The sequence below is a fragment of the Dunckerocampus dactyliophorus genome, chromosome 2 (genome assembly GCF_027744805.1).
Source record: "Dunckerocampus dactyliophorus isolate RoL2022-P2 chromosome 2, RoL_Ddac_1.1, whole genome shotgun sequence".
Classification (NCBI taxonomy): Eukaryota; Metazoa; Chordata; class Actinopteri; order Syngnathiformes; family Syngnathidae; genus Dunckerocampus; species Dunckerocampus dactyliophorus.
In genome coordinates, this window is record NC_072820.1 from 38,753,986 (window position 1) to 38,775,158 (window position 21,173).

Here is a 21,173-nt window from a genome sequence, read left to right on the forward strand (position 1 = left end):
GCATGTCCGACATGATAAGAGTGAAAAAATGTTCTCCTCCTCTTCTCCTCCTAGAATTGGTAGGTTTTTGCCTTATTAAGTTTAGATTAAATAAATGTGAGGCCAACTGGCTAGCTCACTAGCTTGCTAGCTAGCAGCCATCTCGAGTCCCTGCAGCATAAGATTTCAGCAATGTTTGGTTTGGTTTGGTTTGGTTTAGTTTATTTGAACATGAAGGTTACAATGGAATACATCTCATGAATCATTCTTTGACAGTTCCACATGTCCAAAAGGAGTAGGAAGAAGCAAAGCTTATTTAATCCTACCCCCCATCCATTCTACATCTGGTACAGTACATGTAGTTCACTTCCTGCATTCCATGTCATGTTTTCTGTGATAGTCAGGATAATACATAATAGATAACGGTAAGATAGCCCTCCCAAAAAAAAAAAAAAAAAAAAATTAAATATATATATACATTTGCATTAATAATAATAATAATAATAATAACACTAATTAATGAATAAATAAATAAAGAACAATTTTTTTATAACAGATATAATAATAAATAATAGATAAATAATAAATAATAATAACAATAATTAATAAATAAATAAAGTTTTTTTTATCAACAAAAAAAAAAAAAAAAAAAAAAAAAAATAACAAACCTGACAGAACAATCAGGACTCTTCTGCCTTGTATTTAGCAAACATCAACTGCTTGTATTGTTTTTTGAATTTGCTCATCTCTGTACATTGTTTTAGTTCCTTACTCAATCCGTTCCATAATTTAATTCCACACACGGAAATGCTGTGGGTTTTCAGCGTAGTTCTCGCGTATAAATGTTTTAAGTTTAATTTTCCTCTAAGATCATATTTCTCCTCTCTGATTGAGAAGTACTGTATGAGGTTTTTGGGTAATGAGTTGTTATTAACTTTAAACATTATTCTAGAGATTTGAAAGTGTACTAAATCTGCAAATTTTAATATCTGCGATTTTAAAAATAAAGGGTTTGTATGTTCTCTATACTTGGCATTGTGAATGAGCCTCACACATCTTTTTTGCAGTACAGTGAGTGAGTGAAGATTGCTTTTGTAATTATTTCCCCATATCTCCACACAATACGTTAGATATGGTAATACTAAGGAACAGTACAGAGTGTGGAGTGATTTTTGGTCAAGAACATATTTTGCTTTATTCAATATAGAGATATTTCTCGCCACCTTTTGTTGTGTATATTTAATATGAGATTTCCAACTCATTTTTTCATCTATTACGACCCCAAGGAATTTATATTCTTCCACTTTGTCAATGTTGGTGACAACAATGAATAATGGGAGTGCAAAAGCTGACCTCAGGTATGTTATTTCATGTCTACAGGGCTCTAATAATATTAAAAACCATATATAGAAAGTCATAAAAAGGTTTTCTATGCTCTAACTATGAAAATATTGGATTTATTAAGATTGAATCCTGTATCGCGGAAATTCATTTATCACGGTCTGCCCTGGAACCAATTAACCGCTACAAACGAGGGTCGACTGTACATGCCTATACCGCATGCACATGCACAAAAACAGAGAAGCGATGAACAATTTGGAATCATTGTGTGGTTACGATAGGCTATACATGCACGATGATAGGTAACCTTAGTAGCTATATTTATTAGCACTGACCGTGTTCTGTGGCGATGGCGTCGACAGGATCATCGTACTTGATGGGAAGTCATCTGAGTAGTCTGGTGGCGGCAGCAAAACAGGCTCGTCCTCCTCCAGCTCGGGTAGACTGGCAACACTTGGACTGCGCACTGGTGTCCCCAAATTGCTGCTACAGGACATGTTATCATCAGCCATCTAACATCAGCTGTAATAATAAAACATGATTATAGTATGTTTTCTTACCTGTTCAGCATCATAGGTTCATTGTAATGTCTGCAGTAGGATGACGGGAACCAGCCACGCCTAATACACGAGACACAAGTACACCACAATCTTAGACAAAGCGAATGCTACATTCTAGGGAGTAAAGTATGCTGCACAAGAGCTCAGCGATGTGAATCATTACACTACCAATGGCTTTATAATATATGACATTTTGAAATCCGTAAGTTGCTGAGTTTCAATATTCACATGCAAAACATGCTTGGATTTAATAATTTTTGAAGCAGGGCAGACGTGATACATGCCTCCCATACCCGCTAACACAGGTACGTGTTGACTTATAACAGACCAGTTATTCCTTCTTGGATTTGTGCACCTGCGTGATGTTTGTTATACAGCAGGGCAAAGAGCTTTACAACTGTCACCTCCAACATACCTGACATTCTCGTGTTTCTGCACCATGTATTAACACAACAATATATACCGAGACGCGGCACAAACTTGCACTGCCACCTGAGCAATGTGAAAAAACGTGATCATCAGTCGCGCTGCACGATGGTTGGTATGAAATACCGTCCTCTCTTGTGGGGCTGACAATAGCTGTGGACTATGTATGAACTAGGCGTTATGAGAGAATGCTAACCACATATTCCCCTGCAAAAATGTAACAGGTTATGTCAGACTTTAAACACACACCCCATAAACAATGAAGCAACTGTTATATAACACCTTTGAAAACAAATGAGAAATGAGACAACCACGATGCAAACCACCGGATAAATGTTAGCTGTTCAATAGAGCAATGGGTTGCATTTGACTTGAATGTTTACATATTGTCACTGTTTTAGGAAAACAATGCACCGGAAATGCTAAAATTAACGCCCCCTGTCAATTAACCACAGAGTAACCTATAGTCACTGGGTGCACAGTGGACAAATGCAAATAACCTCAAATTATCGCTGGTTCAAAAAAGATAAATATTAACAGCTGTGGCTGGAGGCAACTTCTGGATGCAGTTTTAATTAATTACACAAAATGGCAGTAGCTGCATTTGAAGTATCACGTATATCACGTATTTTAAAGCATGCGCTTTAAAATGTTGGTTACAATATCCAGCTGTTGGTGTAAAACTCATGCATGTTACACTTTAACATAATGTTGTTTACAATGAACTCATCAGCAGTATCAATGCTGGCTGAACAGTTTGCTCCTTACCAGTATTACAACATTGGTTCTGCTGCTGCTGTGTTGCACAATAAACGGTACCTGTTAATAAATGACCATGTGGTCAAGAATAGCTACATTTTCCTTTCCACTTTCTCATGCACTCCAAATCATTATTAAAGTTAAAAATTAAGTTGTTAAGTTTTCAAATTTGTGAAATAACAGCCTCGCTCTAATTTCGACCCCGTTGTAACTGACAGGCCGTGATGTCCGTGGCTGTTTTTCATTGGTCCTCAGCATATTCTAAAAATACAATGAAACAAGAAAACTACAACATCAAAGGAAAAACAGACCAGGAATTTTATGAGAATGAAGTCCAAATATTAAAGAAATAAAGTCATAATATTAAGAAAAAAAAGTTAAACTTAGAAGAGAAAACGTTGTAATTTTATGACAACACAGTCATGATGTTATGAGGCAAAGTTATTGTTTGAAGTCGTGATATAAGTTACAACGTTTGGAAAATTAAGTTGGGAAAAATTGAAAGTATTACGGGAATAAAGTAATATGGGAATAAAGGCATTATGGAAAAGAAATTACGAGCAGAAAGATGAAATATTTGTAAAATTAAAACAAAAAACAGCAGCAAAAATGGAAAAGACAAGCAAAAACGTGGCTGTTTTTTTCTTAAAATACTGTATGCATAATGTATCTTCAGTGGTGTTTGCCCCTTCCTTTCTTTTTTCTTATTTTCTTTCTTTTTTTGCATGTTTGTCACAATTAAATGTTTCAGATCATCAAACAACTCAACTGAACATACAATGCAGTTTTTAAATGACACGTTATATTATTAAGGGAGAACAAAATCCAAACTGACGTGGCCCTGTGTGAAAAAGTGATTGCCCCCTAAACCTAATAACTGGTTGGGCCACCCTTAGCAGCAACAAATGCAATCAAGCGTTTGCGATAACTTGTAATGAGTCTCTTACAGCGCTGTGGAGGAATTTTGGCCCACTCATCTTTGCAGAATTGTTGTAATTCAGCCACATTGGAGGGTTTTCCAACATGAAGCGCCTTTTTAATGTCATGCCACAGCATCGCAATAGGATTCAGGTCAGGACTTTGACTAGGTCACTCCAAAGTCTTCATACTCTGATTCTTCAGCCATTCAGAGGTGGACTTGCTGGTGTGTTTTGGATCATTGTCCTGCTGCAGAACCCAAGATCGTTTCACCTGGAAGTCACGAACACACTACCACCACCATATTTTACTGTTGGTATAATATTCTTTTTCTGAAATGTGGCATTACTTTTACGCCAGATCTAATGGGATAAACACCTTTGCAAAGAGTTCAACTTTTGTCTCATCAGACCACAGAGTATTTTCCCAATGGTCTTGGGGATCGTCAAGATGTTTTCTGGCAAAATTGACAAAAGCCTTAATGTTCAGCAAGGGTTTTGGTCTTGGAACTCTGCCATGCAGGCTGTTTTTGCCCAGTGTCTTTCTTATGGTGGAGTCATGAACACTGACCTTAACTGAGGCAAGTGAGGCCTGCAGTTCTTTGGATGTTGTTGTGGGGTCTTTTGTGACCCCACAACTTGGGGTGTGCACTTGGTGGAATTTTGGTTGGCCTGCCACTCCTGGGAAGGTTCACAACTGTTACATGTTTTCGCCATTTGTGGATAATGGCTCTCACTGTGGTTTGCTGGAGTCCCAAAGCTTTAGAAATGGCTTTATAACCTTTTCCACTTGAACTCAGGCGTAATAAACCACAGTTACGTTGTGTTTTTTCACACGGCCATGCAGGTTTGGATTTTTTTTCCTCCATTAATCATAAAGAGTTTCATTTAAAAACTGCATTTGGTGTTCATTTGAGTTGTTTGATGATCTGAAACATTTAAGTGTGATAAACATGCAAAAAAAAAAGAAAATAAGAAAAAAGAAAGGGAGGGGCAAACACTTTTTCACACCACTTTAGATACATTGTAGATACATTATGTATATTTCAAGAAAAAAACAGCCACATTTTTACTTGTCTTTTCCATTTTTGCTGCTGTTTTTTGTTTTAAATTTTACAAATATTTCAACTTTCTGCTCATAATTTCTTTCCCGTGATTTCTTTCCCAGTTGTGCTGTCATTGACTACTATATACTGTAAATTTGTTTGATGATCTGAAACATTTAAGTATGACAAACATACAAAAAAATAAGAAATCAGAAAGGGGGCAAACACTTTTTCATGGGTAGGTTTACAAAATGTAACATATCAAAGTGGCCCCCGCAACCTTTGATTTTCAGTATGCGGCCCTCGGTGAAAAGAGTTTAGACACCCCTTATTGACACTATGTCCGACAAACTAGTAAAAAAAGTTTAGGTAGGTAAGGTAATCGTACTTGTTGTCTATAAGGGCATTAAAAGAACACTCAGTTCTCCAGAGTAAGAACTTACTGCCGAGTCTTCTCCAGCTCGCCGTAAAGCCAACCGTCCTTTTCTTCATGAATGAGCAAGGCGATCACGTCGCCCTCGTCAAAACTGAGGAGCGTGCCGTTGTTTCCCGCCGAGTGTGGAAAGATGGTCCTGACCCGAGGGTTCTTGGACATGTTGAGACCCGACAGTCGGGATGTAGACTGGGACAGACCATCTTCGCCCAGGCTGCCCTGGTCTGGAAGAAGAAAGGGCTCATTAAAAAGTGCACATTTAAATATTTAAGATGATGAAATTTAACGCATTTGTTGTGCAAATAGCATATCTGATATTGACCTGAATGCATGACTGTATATAAAGATACAGTACAAGTAAACCAGCAGGGCTTGGTTTTATATTCAAGGTTTAGAGATTTATACATGCAAGCCAACAGGTGGCGCAAAACGACTTCTCCCCATGCGTGTCAGAGCATTTCTTTCTGTCACACACACATGTGCTAACACACCGGTGGCCTGAAGAGATGTACTATATTTTCCGGACTTGAAGTCGCTCCCGAGTATAAGTGGCACCAGCCAAAAATGCACAATGAAGAAAAAAAAACATATATAAGTCGCACTGGACTATAAGTCGCATTTTTGGGGGGACATTTATAAAATTGAAAGGCAAGTTACTATAATAACAATAACATGGAGAACAACAGGCTAAATAGGCATCTGTTAACGTAACGTGAATAGGTGGTATGTTAATGTGACATATTAACAGTTATTCAGATAACTATAGCCTAAACAACATAACATAACTAGTTTACTTGCATCTTGTAATCTGCAGAATTTATTTTCTTTTTGGAGGCATTTGTGTTCTGTCATTCTCAGTTGTCTTTATAAATTGATGTTCACATTGTAACTTTTCAGTGGTACAGGAGTGATAGGAGTAGCAGATACTGGCGCACCAGCCCAGGGCGCCCTCTCGTGGCTGTCAGTGTGAATAAAAACATATAAAAGTCGCTCCGGAGTATAAGTCGCAGGACTAGCCAAACCATGACAAAAAAGTGTGACTTAAAGTCCAGATAATACGGTAATTATGATGCTTATTTTATGATAATGGTGATCAATGAAGCAGTCACCAACAATTAAGAAATACAATGCCCTTTATTATTGCAACTTATACCAATCACGGATATTGACAATCATTTTTTTTTTGGTCAAAATATTTTTCCAAAAACAGGTCTTGAAAAAGATTGGGTTTTCTTATATTCAGGATCATCATACACCCAGGTCGGTACGGTAAACAGCTGGCCACTGATTTGGTCTAGCTGGCGGCTGCCATGGTGACCCATGTGTTTTAATGTACCTGAGTGATACTCTGGAGATGAGGTGATTGGAGATCTTGGTTCTGGGTTGAACATGTTAGCGAGTGGACTGGTCTGCGCCTTTAGTGGCGGTGCAGGAGGTGGCTCAACTCTGTTCTGAGGGGACGATTATTATGGGTTATTATGTGTGACAAAAGCGTGAAGAAAAACTTCAAGTATGTGAAGGCGTGAGTCAAAGTTGAAGTGATTGCCATCTTATCAGGGCTCTCCTACTCAGCAATACAAGCATAAATGCTCAGTAGAATTTATCAGAAGGAATCTCCATGGCTCATAGTCACCTAAAAGCCACTCTACCAAACATCCGATAGCAGCACCTTTACGACACAAAGGGCAAACAACAAAAAGATAGAGCACTTAGCTGACATCCTCCTTATCTAGCTGAGTCGTGTTGATGTATGCAGCTGAAATATACACATGATAAACAAACACAAACCCTGTTGTAGTGTTCCACAAGCGGTGACTGCCCTTGATTGGTGGAAAGTCCGTCTATCATGACCTTCACCGTGTCCGGAACCTTGCTAACGTCGCAGCACATCTCCTGCCAGCTGGGGAGCTTTTCGTTTAGCATCTCTTTGGCCTGGAGACGCGCAGAAAGGCTACAGTAAAATCTTTCATATAGGACAAGCTGCGTGGGAGCATTCATGCGGAAGCTCGTACCTTATCGTGGAAGTTGCTAATGTGATAGGAGAACATGCAGTGTTTGTCGGCTAGGAAACAGAAGCGCCGCTTTTCTTCCAGCAGAGCCTCTCTGCAGCCGTCGGCAATGAACTTCTGCATGTCCATCTGGCGCGACGAGATGGTCTCCATGTACTGTCAACACAAAAAGAGCAAGGTCGGGGGATTAATAACCAGAGGGAATGTTGTTTAAGAACACTTTTATGTACTAGAAATTGCCGTTCTCTTCAGAATTGTGTGTCTCTATTGACAAATGCTGTTACCGTGGAAAATACACTAATTGAGACGATAAACGTGGTCAGTGCATCACGGCATGTCATAAAAATCTCCCCCCTTAGTGGTATTTGAATTAACAAAGACATTAGAGCAATTTGATACAATGCTTAGTAAGTGCTTTGACGCATTGTTCTTAAATTGCTTTTCTCTTTGGGTTTCTTTAATAAGTAATAGCTCACCTATTCCAAATGAATTACACATTTTGCTCACTGGTTGGGAGATGGCAATGATTTGAAGTGCACGCATTTAATAGAAAATGCAGATAATAAGTTAATCCCCAGGTACCAGGCAAATAGGTCACATAGAGGCCTTAATAAACTTTCAGCCTGTTGGGTGTTGAAAGGCACCGCCACCCCGTAGAGAAACTAAAAGAATGATCCTTCTGGTCAAAAGGTCCAGATGGCCAACTAGACCTGACACAAGGCATATCAAATGCTTTTGAAAAAGGACTTTTAACCGTCGCTCTGTTCATTTATTCCTCCTTTCTCATATGTCCTCCTCAGGCTGCCATGGCAACAATAAAGCAGCCTGTTCCTCTTCACTCATTGGCTTTATATCTCTATGATAGCCAGTCTGATGCTGAATCAGTGCTCTTCATTTCCCATTTTCTGTGAATTCGCAATCTTGCAGACTTGGCGCGAGCAGCAATCACGTTTCCGTGAGCCCTTAAGCTGCATGATGATTAGAAAGCTGGGCCTCGCCTCACTTTCGGGACAAATGAAGCTGCTTGAGAAGAGCAGAGTTTCCTGTTTCAGCTCACGAGACTAAAGAGGACAGGGCATGCTCAAGGTATGAAGCCAAGGTATCCACCCAGATAGCGTGTATTGTTAACACAAGGCTGATACCTAATCGAGAAGCTACTTTTTTTTCTTACCATATTGATTTGCAAAGCACACACCGATTGTTGCGTCTACACAACAGGACTGTTAACACCAGGCAACAGACATGAATTCTATCAGGGCGTCAGTAAGGTAAACACACACCTCAAGCAATATGACTCAGACTCATTAACCTACTCAAGCGAGGCCATGACTTTTATTTGGCAATTAAAGTAGATTTTTCTAGGCGGTAAATAGACCTCTGAAGCTAAGTGGAGTCGAAATAAAACAGAGTGAGCAATTATTTAAATGTAAAGGACACACAACATTTCACAGGGAGGAGGAGAAAGAAAGATAAGAGAAGGAGAAAGAACAGATAAGACTGATAAGCAGAGGAGACACACATGTCCTCATATAGTGTACCAGGTGCCTTATATACTACCCTTTATTTCGCCAACGCATTTTTAATGATATTATATAATGTAAAGCAGGGGTCACCAACGTTTTTCCTTGTGAGAGCTACTTTTACAAAATGAAAATGGCCAAGAGCTACTCATTTTTGTAACATTTATTTTCAGAGCTTATTTTAAACCCAAACAAAGCGAATATGCTTGTTTTACCAGAACATGAACAAAATGCTGGTGTCCACAACTCACATGTTGTATTTCAGAATGCATTTCTTTCTACTGTTCTTTCATTATGAACTGAAAACCTGAATGAAAAGCAAGCTTGCGGGCACCTCATGTGGTCGTGGGGAGCTACCTGGTGCCCGCGGGCACCACGTTGGTGACCCCTGATGTAAAGTATACTACAAAATGCAGTAATATGTACTATAAAATCATATATAAAAATATATATTACGGGCATGTCTGTAATGCAGGTACACTGTATTAATATTCATCGTGATGTTTAGCTGTTATTATATCTTATTCTTCCACTTTTTGCGCGATTAATGCGGCAAAAACCGCAAAAAGTTAATAAATGGGCCACTTGATTAGGTATACATGTTCTATTTTTAGAAACCCCAGCAGACTTGGAACCTACTTTTCAAAGCCTTGTAGCTCAGGCATACGGTCACTTAGAAACACACTTCATGTCTCATTTTTTAGACACACCTCGACTCTCTCTGTGGCTACTAAGTTTTTTCGTCAGATGTTCTGTTTTGGCTCTATTGTCATCAGAAGAAGGTGAGCGTACAGTAAAAATCCACCTCCTCCCGCACTCCAGCTCAGAGTGGAGGAAGCCAAACAATAACCTTTTTTTGCAAACTCCTCCTCCTCCTGGCTACACCGTTCAAGCTAGCTTCATGTGTTTTGGTGAAAACGTAGACATTTTTGCGCTGCTTCCAAAAATGTCACTTTTATGGCTGAGATGTGAGCCGATTGCCTTCTGTCGCCTCTTGAAGCGACAAAAGTCTGAAAATTCACCCATTGACTCGAATATAGTAAAAGGGTCGTGTTTTTTTCCTCAAAATCTAAAATTTTCTATGCTTTTAACTCGCCCTATTTCGGCTATTTCTCCACTGATTTACAATATAAGCAGATGTATGCGTAGCCTAAAGCCTCAGGGCACTCACGCTGGTCTTGTGGTGTCAATATCTCGAATTGTTTGGCTATAAGAAGGTTTTGTTCGACATGAAGTTTTTTCATACATTTCAATGGTTTTGCTGAATCATTGTCAAAATGGCCGACACCTGGTACAGTTGAGTTCAGTTCCCTCTTTTTCTCTGCCCCTCCCAACTGGAAAATCCTCCTTTACTCGACCCCTCCCAACCGGAAAATCCTCCTTTTCTGCATATACAAGTACTTGTACATTGCACAGTGAATGCAATGACTGGAGTATCAAAATACTGTATCAATATTTTATGAATCCATTTTAGAGCATTAAACTCTGGTCTCAGAGGTATCGATATTTCAGTATTTATCAGCACATTACTAGCTGTCTTCCTTGGTTCGCTACTGCATGGCTAATTGCAAAAACACACATGACATCATGTAGTGACACTACAGGAGTGCCTTGCCACTTGCAGTACTTGATGCAATCTTGTTAGGTGTTAGTGAGCTAACTGTTAGCATGTTAGCATTTTAGCTATATTACTCATATGATGTAGAGACACAATAGAACTGCCTTGGCACTTTCCGTACTCAACGTTGTCTTGCTAGGTGTTATCATGCTAACTGTTAGCATGCTAGCATTTTAGCTATTTTACTCATGTCTAATTGCAAATACACACATGGCATGATGTAGGGACACTATAAAACTGCCATTGCACTTTCAGTACTTTGTGCTATCTAGCTAGGTGCTAGCATGCTAACTGTTGTAGCATGTTAGTATTTAGGTTATTTTACTCATGTCTAAAGGCATATATGTACATGTCACGATATAGGAACACTTTAGGACAGTCTTGGCCCTTTTGATGCTAGCATGCAAACTGTTAGTCATTTTCGGCCATTTACTCACGACTAAAGGCTAATACAGACATGTCATGATGTAGGGACGTTAAAGTACAGCCTAGGCACTTTCAGTACAAAGTGCTATCTTGCTGGCATGCTAACAGTTAGCATGTTATCATTTTTGCCTGTTTCCTCACGTCGACATGGCTTTGCTCGCGGGCGGGGCACAGCATTTCTGCAAATCAGTTAGATTGTCCTAATAATAGCAAGACAGCCCGAAACAATTAAGTGAATCAAAGCTTGTGGAATGGAACATCGACTCTCGACTCTTATTCTGCAGCACTAGTTCAAGCCTTGGTTGGCTGGACCGGCCAGGTTACGTACATGACTCAGATGAGCCCAGGTAGAACGTGGGGCTGGCTGAACCAGGCGGCTTACACTGCAGTGCACTGCATGTGTATGCAAGAACATTCCATATGCAGGAGGTCCTCGTGTTACGACGTTACGCATGCCCATAAATTATTTATAGTCTACAAAAAAAACTGACAACTAGTTATGTGTGTGGCGCAAGAATACGCAATCGTGCAACGCTACACTGAGGAAAGATGTCACTTTTCTTCTTTTTTATAAACTTCCTCCCCTTCATTATGTCTCCCAAGCGTCAGGCAGACTCTTCGGATGCAGTGCGTCAAAGAAAAGGAAAATGAAAGTGAAAAGTGAAGTGAAGTGAGACGTCATAAAATGCTCAGTAAAGAGACATTGACTCCGTGCCTGGTCCAAGCCGTCAAACGCCACAACCATCATCAAGGATGAAGATGGTATCTTTGAATATGTGAAAAGATCTTCTACCAAGAAATGGACACTCCTCTCAATAAGCCTGTCTCTCCCTCCTTTGCAACGCCCCTTCCAGTGTGAAAGACAACACACGGATAAAAGCAAGGATTTGGTCTCTCGTTTTATTCAATTCTTGTATTTTCTTTTTGATGTATTCTTTTTATTACTGTACAGTGTACAGTGTGAGCGACTAAGGTGTTAATTTAGGTATAAGTTCTGACTTAGTGTACACTAAAACTCCACTTACATCAGCATCGTAGGAACAGAACTTGTACGCATACCGAGGAATCCTGTTCCTAAACAACACCATCTGGGGTCGTTTTCATTTCCTTTCATATGCAAGTAAGATGAGATGGGATCTCCAACTTATAAAGACCCTAAAAAAAGGAGACACTGGGTTGCTTTCAGTCTCACCTCGTTCTCCTTGACCTCGTACTTGGACACGTTTTTGCCCTGGCTTTTCCTCCTCAGCTTCTTCAGGTCCGTCTGAGAACGCTCCAGCGAGTCCTGTTTCAGCTTGTGTTCCGATTGATAGCGCTTGAATGTGGCCTAGGGGATAGGAGCGTGCTCTTGAGACTACAGTTTCATGCAGGGGAAAATGATTGTAGATATGATGGCTTTTTAATGCAAGAATTGCCACTTTTTTTTCAAACAATACAGCCAAAAACAGCTTTATCAAAGTTGCCTTTACAAAGATAATAATGCTGATCACCGCCTCACACGGACACATGCTCCTCTTATTTTGGTTGCCTTATTTAACTAAATAAGAGGGACAAAAATGTACTTAATGTCGGCGTGTATTGGCAGTGACTGATTTGATAAGACAAAGGAACCCATGGAGGCACTTACGTTCATATATTTGACATCCATTTCTGTCTTCTTCTCCAGCTCAGTGAGTACTTCTCTGTGAAATCTCTTAAGCTGCAATCAAGACCAAAACAAAATGACCGCTTCTATTGCCGCTCACGTATCATTCTGCAGTTGCTTGAATGGCACAGCACATCTCAGTCACATGGCAATGTTTTGATAAGACAGCATGAGAATGAGCTTTAAAGAGCTTCCTGGCAAAAGAGATCCTACTTTTTCATATCGATGCATTACAATCACTGCAGGAGAGACAAAATGTGCATCACGTACAGCAGTAAATTAGCATTTAGGGACATTCCGTCTCTTCCATTGTAAGTTATGCTGCATTTCAGTCACTCTGGCAGACTCCAGCACGTGTTTTGACACTATAGCAAGTATTTCTAGTATTTCAGCTTGAAGCAGGGATGCAAGGACAAGCTCTCTTTCGCTTTTGACAAAATGCCATGTTAAAACACACAAGAGGGTGCAGCTTTTTTTTATCTTTGGGATCGGTTATTATATTTCCCATCTCTTGGTTTGTGACTACCTGCAGGAAACAACTTAAAAAGTGGTATAATAGTAGTAGCAGCTGTAGTAGACATTTCCCCCGAACATAGATCTCGTGGTTGGAGTAAACCCCCACTTCCGACCAGAAACTACAGGACAGCGCATCACAAAATTTCATTCTGAATAATAGAATTATTTTACAATCTAAATAACGCACTAAAACTTATTTGTGCTGTGTTTTTAGAATTGTGTTATTATAGTATTATTTCCCATGATGATTAAATGTTTTCCTTAAATATTTATTACATGTCAAATTCAAATTGACTTACATGGAAATTGAAAAGTTATTTTATTTAAAACTCGTTAAAACCCCCCCAACAATGTATACCCCAAAAAACACATTTTATCTGTTTTTGTTTGTTGATTGAATTATTAATGTTCTCATTTTAAAATATAACTTATATACTGTAAGCATATATTTATTTATTGATTGATTTGTCTGTTTATTTACGTACAGCTCATTTAAAAAAAACGATATTATGAATATCATTGATTATAATTTTATTATAATTTTATTATTGCTATTATTATTGTTATTATTATTATTGTATCACTCATCATTGAACTATGTTTCTGTCAACTACTAACTTCTGCGTCACTTATTAAATATTTACTAATATTTCTTCTTATTTATTAGTTATTATTATTATTATTATTATTATTATTATTATTATTATTATTATTATTATTATTACTTATTATTTATTGTTACATACATTATTTATATTGACTTACAAACTTACAACTCCTGTTGTATAGAAATTGATAGACAGCCCGAAACAAGGTGGTAGGATTAAATAAGCTTTGCTTCCTCCGACTCCTTTTTGGCCATGTGGAACTGTGAATTGTACTAAATGATGTATTCCAATGTGGCATGTATGCATGTTCAAAATAAACCATTACCATTATTATACTTTCAATTAAGCTCTGCTGCCACATAAGCTAAGCAGCACGACTTCTGTAACCAAATATGGTTCCTTGCCTGGGCTACATAAAAAACTAGAAATCCAACCAGACTTTTAGGGTTACTTACATTTTGCTCCAGCTCAAAATGGACCTTCTTGTGGACATCTGCAATCTCCATCAGAACCATTCCTACACATTGACAAGCATCAGTTAATTATGGAGGTTATCATTAAATAGAGAACTTAATGTGCATTCCGAATTTGATGATTTTTACGTATTTTTTTTTTTTACAAAAATCAAGACTGCACACACGTTTGCCGCATCTACACAACAATGACTTTTCCCCTTTTAGTATTTCAACAGCTGTCAATCACTGGCAAAGCAATCTGTGTGAATGTTTCTGGTATTGGGGGCTGGGGGGTGATGCAGATACAGAACCCTCTACATTCACAGCCAGGCTGCGGCACTGATAGAACAGCATATGGCAAGAGACAATGGCAGTGGGTCAACACTGTAAACAGAGGTGGACAATTGTAGCTAAGCAGTTTATAGTGCCCCCTTCATCACAATGGGGTGAAATCTAGACTCAAGGTTTACTATAGGACGGTGCTCCGGTGTAAACCTTTGCACAGCGTGAGGCATCATGTGGACACGTGAGGCTGCCCTCCAAGAAAGCTTAGAAAATGATATTTCCAAGGATATAAAAGCTATTTTTCCTCAGCGTCAAAGAAAGTCTAAAAAGAATCTCTCTTTAGCAAGCTTGTGCAAGAACATTCCAAAGCGGCATGGCACTGAAACCTTTTACTTTAAAATGCCGTTAAAGCCAATTAGGAAACAATAATGAAAGAGTTCTCTGACAGCAGAGAGAGAAATACAATTTATGTAAGGAGATCATGGCATGCACAAAAGACAAGCAAAAAAACAAAATACAAAACCTGACTGGAGTTTTCTAAAATCAGCGATGCATATAAAATATATGTTTTAAAAACACTTTTGTCAGTTACAACCTAAAAATGAACAAAAGCATCCAGAAAAATGTACATCTAATGCAACACCACCACCATACACCTGCAACCCCCACTCTAAGCAAACCAACTGATTTGTTGATATAGAACGCTACTTCTGCCATCCAAATGGCAGCGTCCAGCCAGCTACAACAACATTGCCCTCTGAAGGTCACCAGAAAGTACTGGTAAATGCTGCCTTTGTGCTTTCAGCAGGGAGGGGCGTGCAGGGCTGTTTGTACAGGCCCAACAACAGGCCGCTGCAGCAGAGGTCGAGATGGTGGTGGAGAAAGAGTGTTTGAAAAGGGTCAAAGAGGCCGGCGTGCACCTGCAAGCTTCACTTTTGGTGTTAATAAGGTGCGAAACGCTGCCGGAGGAGCGTGAGGGACGGCGAGATATCATGGCATCAATCTGTCACTTAGGGCCCATTCATCACTTCGCCTGATGTTTGCAATGTGTTCTCTTTGAAGGATTTCATGCACCAATATCATCTAATCTTACTAAAGTAACACCAGAAGGTGTTAGCACAAGGTCGATGGACGATCCCTTATAAATCTCTGCGATTCATTAGAATGAAAAAAAAATGCACGCTTACTCGTGCAGCAATCACTCAGCTTGTCCCTTATCAATATACCTACAAGATACTGGATGTAGTTAATGCGCATTGGCCACTTTATTAGGGACCATATCTCATCAAATGTAATGAGATTGATGTTTTAAAAAAAGATCGATACAAAACAAGTTGCAGGGATTGGTATTGTCATTCAGTAAAATGGCAATAAATGATGGAAGGTACAGTACAATTGGTACTGTACATGTTGGTACATTTATCTTCTAGCAATTTCTGATGTATATTATAAACAGTATATGTGTAATAACTAGCTTGACAATGGTTTAGTTTATTTCGAACATCACATTTATATTTACTCGGGCAGTCAAATTTTCATCAAATCCATCGGTTTTCAAATGAATCAATCCTGATTAATCACCATTTGCAACTTTGTGTGAAGTATTTACTGTATTTTGTGAACAAAAAGATAAATGACAGGACACAATTTGATATCTTTGTATGTATTAACAGCTCCAAATGAACTGAAAATTGTAATCATGCTAAAAGATACCACACACGTCTCTTTAATAGTAGCAGAACATTAGGCTAGTGAGTAATAGTAATATACACTAACTGGGTTCTTTATGTTTACTTGGACCACACATACTGTACACGCATAATGAAGACATTGTTATGATGTTCAGAGCGCCCCTGAATGCACCTCGCTGTAGTCTAGTGACAATGAGGACGTGTTGTAGAGACGTGTTGGTGAGTTGGAGATACATACAGTATCTAGTGTTGGAATTGCACTGCTGTTGATGTGTTTAGTGTTATGTTTCGCAGGACAGGAGCGAGTTCTTCCTGTCCTGCGCCTTTATTTTGGCAAGCTGTACTTCCTGCGTGGTGGCGGAGACAGCCGCTTCACGCCTGATGGCCGGACAGCTGCGGCCAATTGTCATTTGCGGCAGTTAAAAGGCCAGCGGCGTCGTACGTGCGGTGCTGGTTCATTGCCATTGTCTTTGTGACTCGTGTTTCTCTTCTCCTAATCAGTGCTGTCACTTGGACTATCTACTTACCTGGACTACCTGCACTTTTTGTCACAGAGCCTTTTCCCTGTCGCCTTATGTTTGCTCCTGTTTTACACTATTAAAGAACCTTTATGTTTGCACTCCATCTCCTCGTCTCTGCACCCTGGGGGTCAAGCTTCCGACAGCTCCAACCTATCGTAACATTCAGGTCTGAATGAAGTTCTAAAAGACCATCAGACTCTGTGTGGGGACGCTATTGTGCCTCCATCTGCCGCCATAACAGAGACGGGTGGCTTAGCATGGTGCACATGCGTAAATAACGCTAAAAATTGCAATTGCAACGTAATTAATAAAATAAATGAGTTACCGCCGATAACGGGCTATTTTTGACAGCCCTAATATTTACATAATTCACCATGTCCGAAAAGGAGCAGGACGATGCAGAGCTTATTTCATCCTTCCCTGTCTCCATGTCTCAGCAATTTTGACAGTTGGTTTATAGTACTTCCTGTGTTTAACATGTTACTGTTTCCTAATAGGGAGAGAAAAAGAAAAGATCATTTGTATCAACAAATAAATAGCTTATGCGGGAATGAAAAATGGGAAAAAATAAATAAAATAAATACATAAAAATCATTAAAAATTAATAAAACCAAAAATATATGAATTAATTACGTTCGAGAACACATCTGACAGTATCAATGAAAAGTGAGCATTATTATCTTTTAAGGCAGCTGTTTTACTGTAATGGTATAGTACCATAACTCATTATACGGTGCACCTAAAACTATTAAGACCAGTCGGTGTGACCGTAAACACATGAATAAACAAATAGGCTGTAAACCGGTTCTAGATCTCAAGATATGATTTTTGATAGACAAGGAAGGCAGAAGGAACAACACTCTAAAAATGATTATCAGGTGATATCATTTGGAAAGTGGAGAAACTGCCTGTGACAAATCAACGCATGCCAGTAAGGAAAATGTGTGACATGAGTCAATGTTAGCAGATGATTTCTTTTATTTCCTCTTTGGTAGCCCTGCCTCTTTATGCACATGAAATTTGTTCTCTCAACTGGCACTGAACCTTCCAATCAGATGCATCACTGAACTTGTCCACACATGCATTGTGTGTGTGTGTGTGTGTGTGTGTGTGTGTAATCAAATGTGACCACATCCTCTGTGCGTCAGTATCCAAAGGTTTTCCCGATCACACAAGGTACTGATACTGAAGGTTGCTTAAGATGAACAACACCCCGTGTGTTGTAATTCCCTCTTGAACAAAATGTACTATATGAGGATTCTCACATTTCTGTCAGCTGTCACACAGTAAATACAACGCAGCTACTCAGAAGAAAATGCATTGCAGGAAAAAAGCTACTCTTTTTCCTTGGCTTGGCTATCAGTGGTCAGTAACAACACTAATCCTGTTTAAAACTCTTGTAGGTTTGTATAAACTCTTTTGGAGGGTGTATAGAACAATACACACATGCAACTGATGTGATTATCTTTAAATTATGATATTTAAATAACATGGTTTATTTGGACACAATTATTAACCACTTATTCCTGCCAGGGACTATTGGTCTATACCAGTGCAAGAAGTGTATTGATCTTAGCAGCTATCCCATCCAAGGTATTGGAGGTAGCTGGGGTCAAAGGTCATGTTACGAGTTCTGTTTATGTGTTCAACAAATATTTTAGTCATTTAATAATTTGTACATATTGAATTTAATGTATATATTAGTTATCATATTAATTTATGTAAATATTTGTGAATTATTTGTGCTTTTTAAAAGCTGTGTTTATTTTAGTGGCGACTAATTCAGAATTTTTTAAAAATAATTTATTTCGGTTATATTTTGCAGTTATGCACCGTATCGTTCAGAGGAATATTTTTCATAATTTTGCAATAAACATTTTAGTCATTTAATAATGAATCCACTGTGTAAATATTGGATTTGATTATAGTTTGCAGTGATGCACTGCATCATCCAGGGTCATTATCCATCATCCATCCATCCATTTTCTATACCGCTTCTTCCTCATTAGGGTCGCGGGAGCATGCTGGAGCCTATCCCAGCTGACTTCGGGCGACAGGCGGGGTACACCCTGGACTGGTCGCCAGCCAATCGCAGGGCACATATAGACAAACAACCATTCACACTCACATTCATACCTATGGACAATTTAGAGTTGCCAGTTAACCTAACATGCATGTTTTTGGAATGTGGGAGGAAGCCGGAGTACCCGGAGAAAACCCACGCATGCACGGGGAGAACATGCAAACTCCACACAGAAATGCCCAGGTCTTCCCGATCTCTAAGCTGTTACTGTGTTGGCCAACGTGCTAACCACTAGACCACCGTGCGGCCCATCATCCATCATCAAAAGGTCATATTATGACGTTTTGATGCAGCCAACTAAAGTAGCGAAAATGTTACGAACACACCTATTATTTTGAAATTGATACCTGATTTGACCATATTCATCGCTGCTGAGCATTATAATGTTTTTAAAAAGGACAGGAGTTTTTAAAATATATATATGTACTGTATTATAAACGGTGTACCTAATGTTCTGGCTGGTGAGTTGACATGCAGACTCAGCATTAGCAATCATGCAGCTGAAAGCAGTGGATCAAAAGAGTGTTTGCAGCTGGCCAACTAAACACTGAGTCACATTGTCATTTGTTACAATGAGGTTATAAAAATAGCCTTTATCATCTCAGAGGTAAAAAGTACACATTTATGAGTAAGAACAAGTCTTTGAGCTCGTTGCAGGAGATATACTGGGTAGGGAGGAAAATGTCATTTCATTGGCTTTTATGATTCAGGAAACTGCTCATCATGCATCACACAGGAGCACGCAGCCAATACTGTGGTTCGTGTCTAGACAGTCAAACAGACTCATCAAATAGCTCCAAATGCTTAAAATGCCACTAACTCCTATTGACGGTAACATTACCTCACAAAAAGCTATCTTTTGGGAAACCCTCAGAGTGTTCCCTCCATTCTCGATCTTTATTCTCCGGGAAAACAAATGGTTGCGTCTGACATTACCATTCTTCTCATGCAGACAGCCTATCTCCATATTTCAAAAAAGCTATTCCCACAGAGGCTTGACAAACAGCGCACACAAAAGCTGGAAGGAGAGTGGATAGCGCCATTCTCTTTTCTCTGCTCGCATTTTCAGTCCTTAAATACCTGCTGCTTTTCACTGACGAATGGCAACTCCCTGCAGAGTTCAATCATGCCTTCGTGCACCGAAACCTTTTAATTGTTCAACCCCTAAAATATATTTCGACACATATGGAGTGCCTTGCTCTCACAGGCCACAGCATTAGGTACACACGCACAGTCCATTGCAAGTGCTAAAAATATTGCTTGTGTATTCATGTGTTTAATATGGTTGTAGCTTACAGTGGTAGAGAACAGCACTGTGTCATACTGACAGCTTCTAATATTTAGCCCTTAAAAAGGTAGCTCAAATGCAAAGCAGTTCTACACAAAATGAAACTAACAGAAAATGAACTAATAAAGCAAATGTCATAAGCCACTCGTATCACAATATTATCCCCAGAAAAAGTAAATACAATACCTCATTCATCGCGGTGTATTGGTTCCAGACCTGACTGCGATAAGTGAAGATTCAATAATAAACTGAATATGTTCCTAGTGAGAGCATAGAAAACCTGTTTAATGACTTTCTAGATACGATTTTCACCATTATTAGAGCCCTCTAGACATGAAATAACACCCCTATAGTCACCTTTACACTCACATTACCCAATATTGTAGACATAATGAGAGAAAGTAAGCTATTGAAGACATAAATAAGACTCGTGCTCATGTGTGATTCAATAAAAGTCTTCCGGATGTGTGGACAGGAAGTGACGTCGGGGATTCAGAGTTGCATTTTAGCTGGAGTACGGCCACAATGGTAGCCCGTGTTTTTATTATGACAATGATGATGTCTATTATTATTATTATTATTATTATTATTGTTGTTATTATTGTGTCTGTTGTGAGATAAATAATTATTAAATAATAAAAGCCTGCTGTTGGGGATATTGCCTAAAATCGTAATTGTATTTTAGTTCATTTAGAACATTTTAATGCTCGAAAATGCTTAATTTAGACCAAGAATACGTAACATTTGCTGAAATTTGCATTTTTATGCTAACAATATGCCACCACTAAACAGCGACCATTTATTGATTAATTGTTTTTTGAAAAACTGTGATAGAGTGAGGGAGTGATGTTCGAATCGCGATGTAGCGAGGGACGACTGTACTGTATAAGATGGGCCGTCATATATTTGGGATCTAGAGATTTATACATGCAAACCAACAGGTGGCAGCAAACGACTTCTCTGCAAGTTAGTCAGTGCTTTTCTTCCTGTTACTCACACACCGGTGACTTGGAGAGAAACCGGCTCAAAATGATGATCATGATGCTA

The 21,173-nt window shown here is 39.0% G+C and overlaps 1 protein-coding gene across 3 annotated transcripts in view; it reads right to left on the minus strand.

Moving 5' to 3' along the window:
- The window catches only part of baiap2l1a (BAR/IMD domain containing adaptor protein 2 like 1a), a 35,720-nt gene that overhangs the window by 7,278 nt on the left and 7,269 nt on the right, over positions 1 to 21,173 (minus strand). Inside the window, exons 1-10 of one of the 3 annotated variants that reach the window (XM_054768995.1) lie at positions 15,067 to 15,172; positions 14,259 to 14,320; positions 12,662 to 12,733; positions 12,227 to 12,361; positions 7,474 to 7,626; positions 7,250 to 7,393; positions 6,798 to 6,912; positions 5,472 to 5,685; positions 1,881 to 1,940; positions 1,656 to 1,806 (exon numbers count right to left, since the gene is read on the minus strand). In XM_054768995.1, coding sequence (XP_054624970.1) covers positions 1,656 to 1,806; positions 1,881 to 1,940; positions 5,472 to 5,685; positions 6,798 to 6,912; positions 7,250 to 7,393; positions 7,474 to 7,626; positions 12,227 to 12,361; positions 12,662 to 12,733; positions 14,259 to 14,318 — 1,104 coding nt within the window. In that variant the 5' untranslated portion in view covers positions 14,319 to 14,320; positions 15,067 to 15,172. Of the gene's footprint in view, positions 1 to 1,655; positions 1,807 to 1,880; positions 1,941 to 5,471; positions 5,686 to 6,797; positions 6,913 to 7,249; positions 7,394 to 7,473; positions 7,627 to 12,226; positions 12,362 to 12,661; positions 12,734 to 14,258; positions 14,321 to 15,066; positions 15,173 to 21,173 lie in introns of those variants that run through there. The other 2 variants (XM_054768992.1, XM_054768991.1) reach the window with 2 other exon arrangements.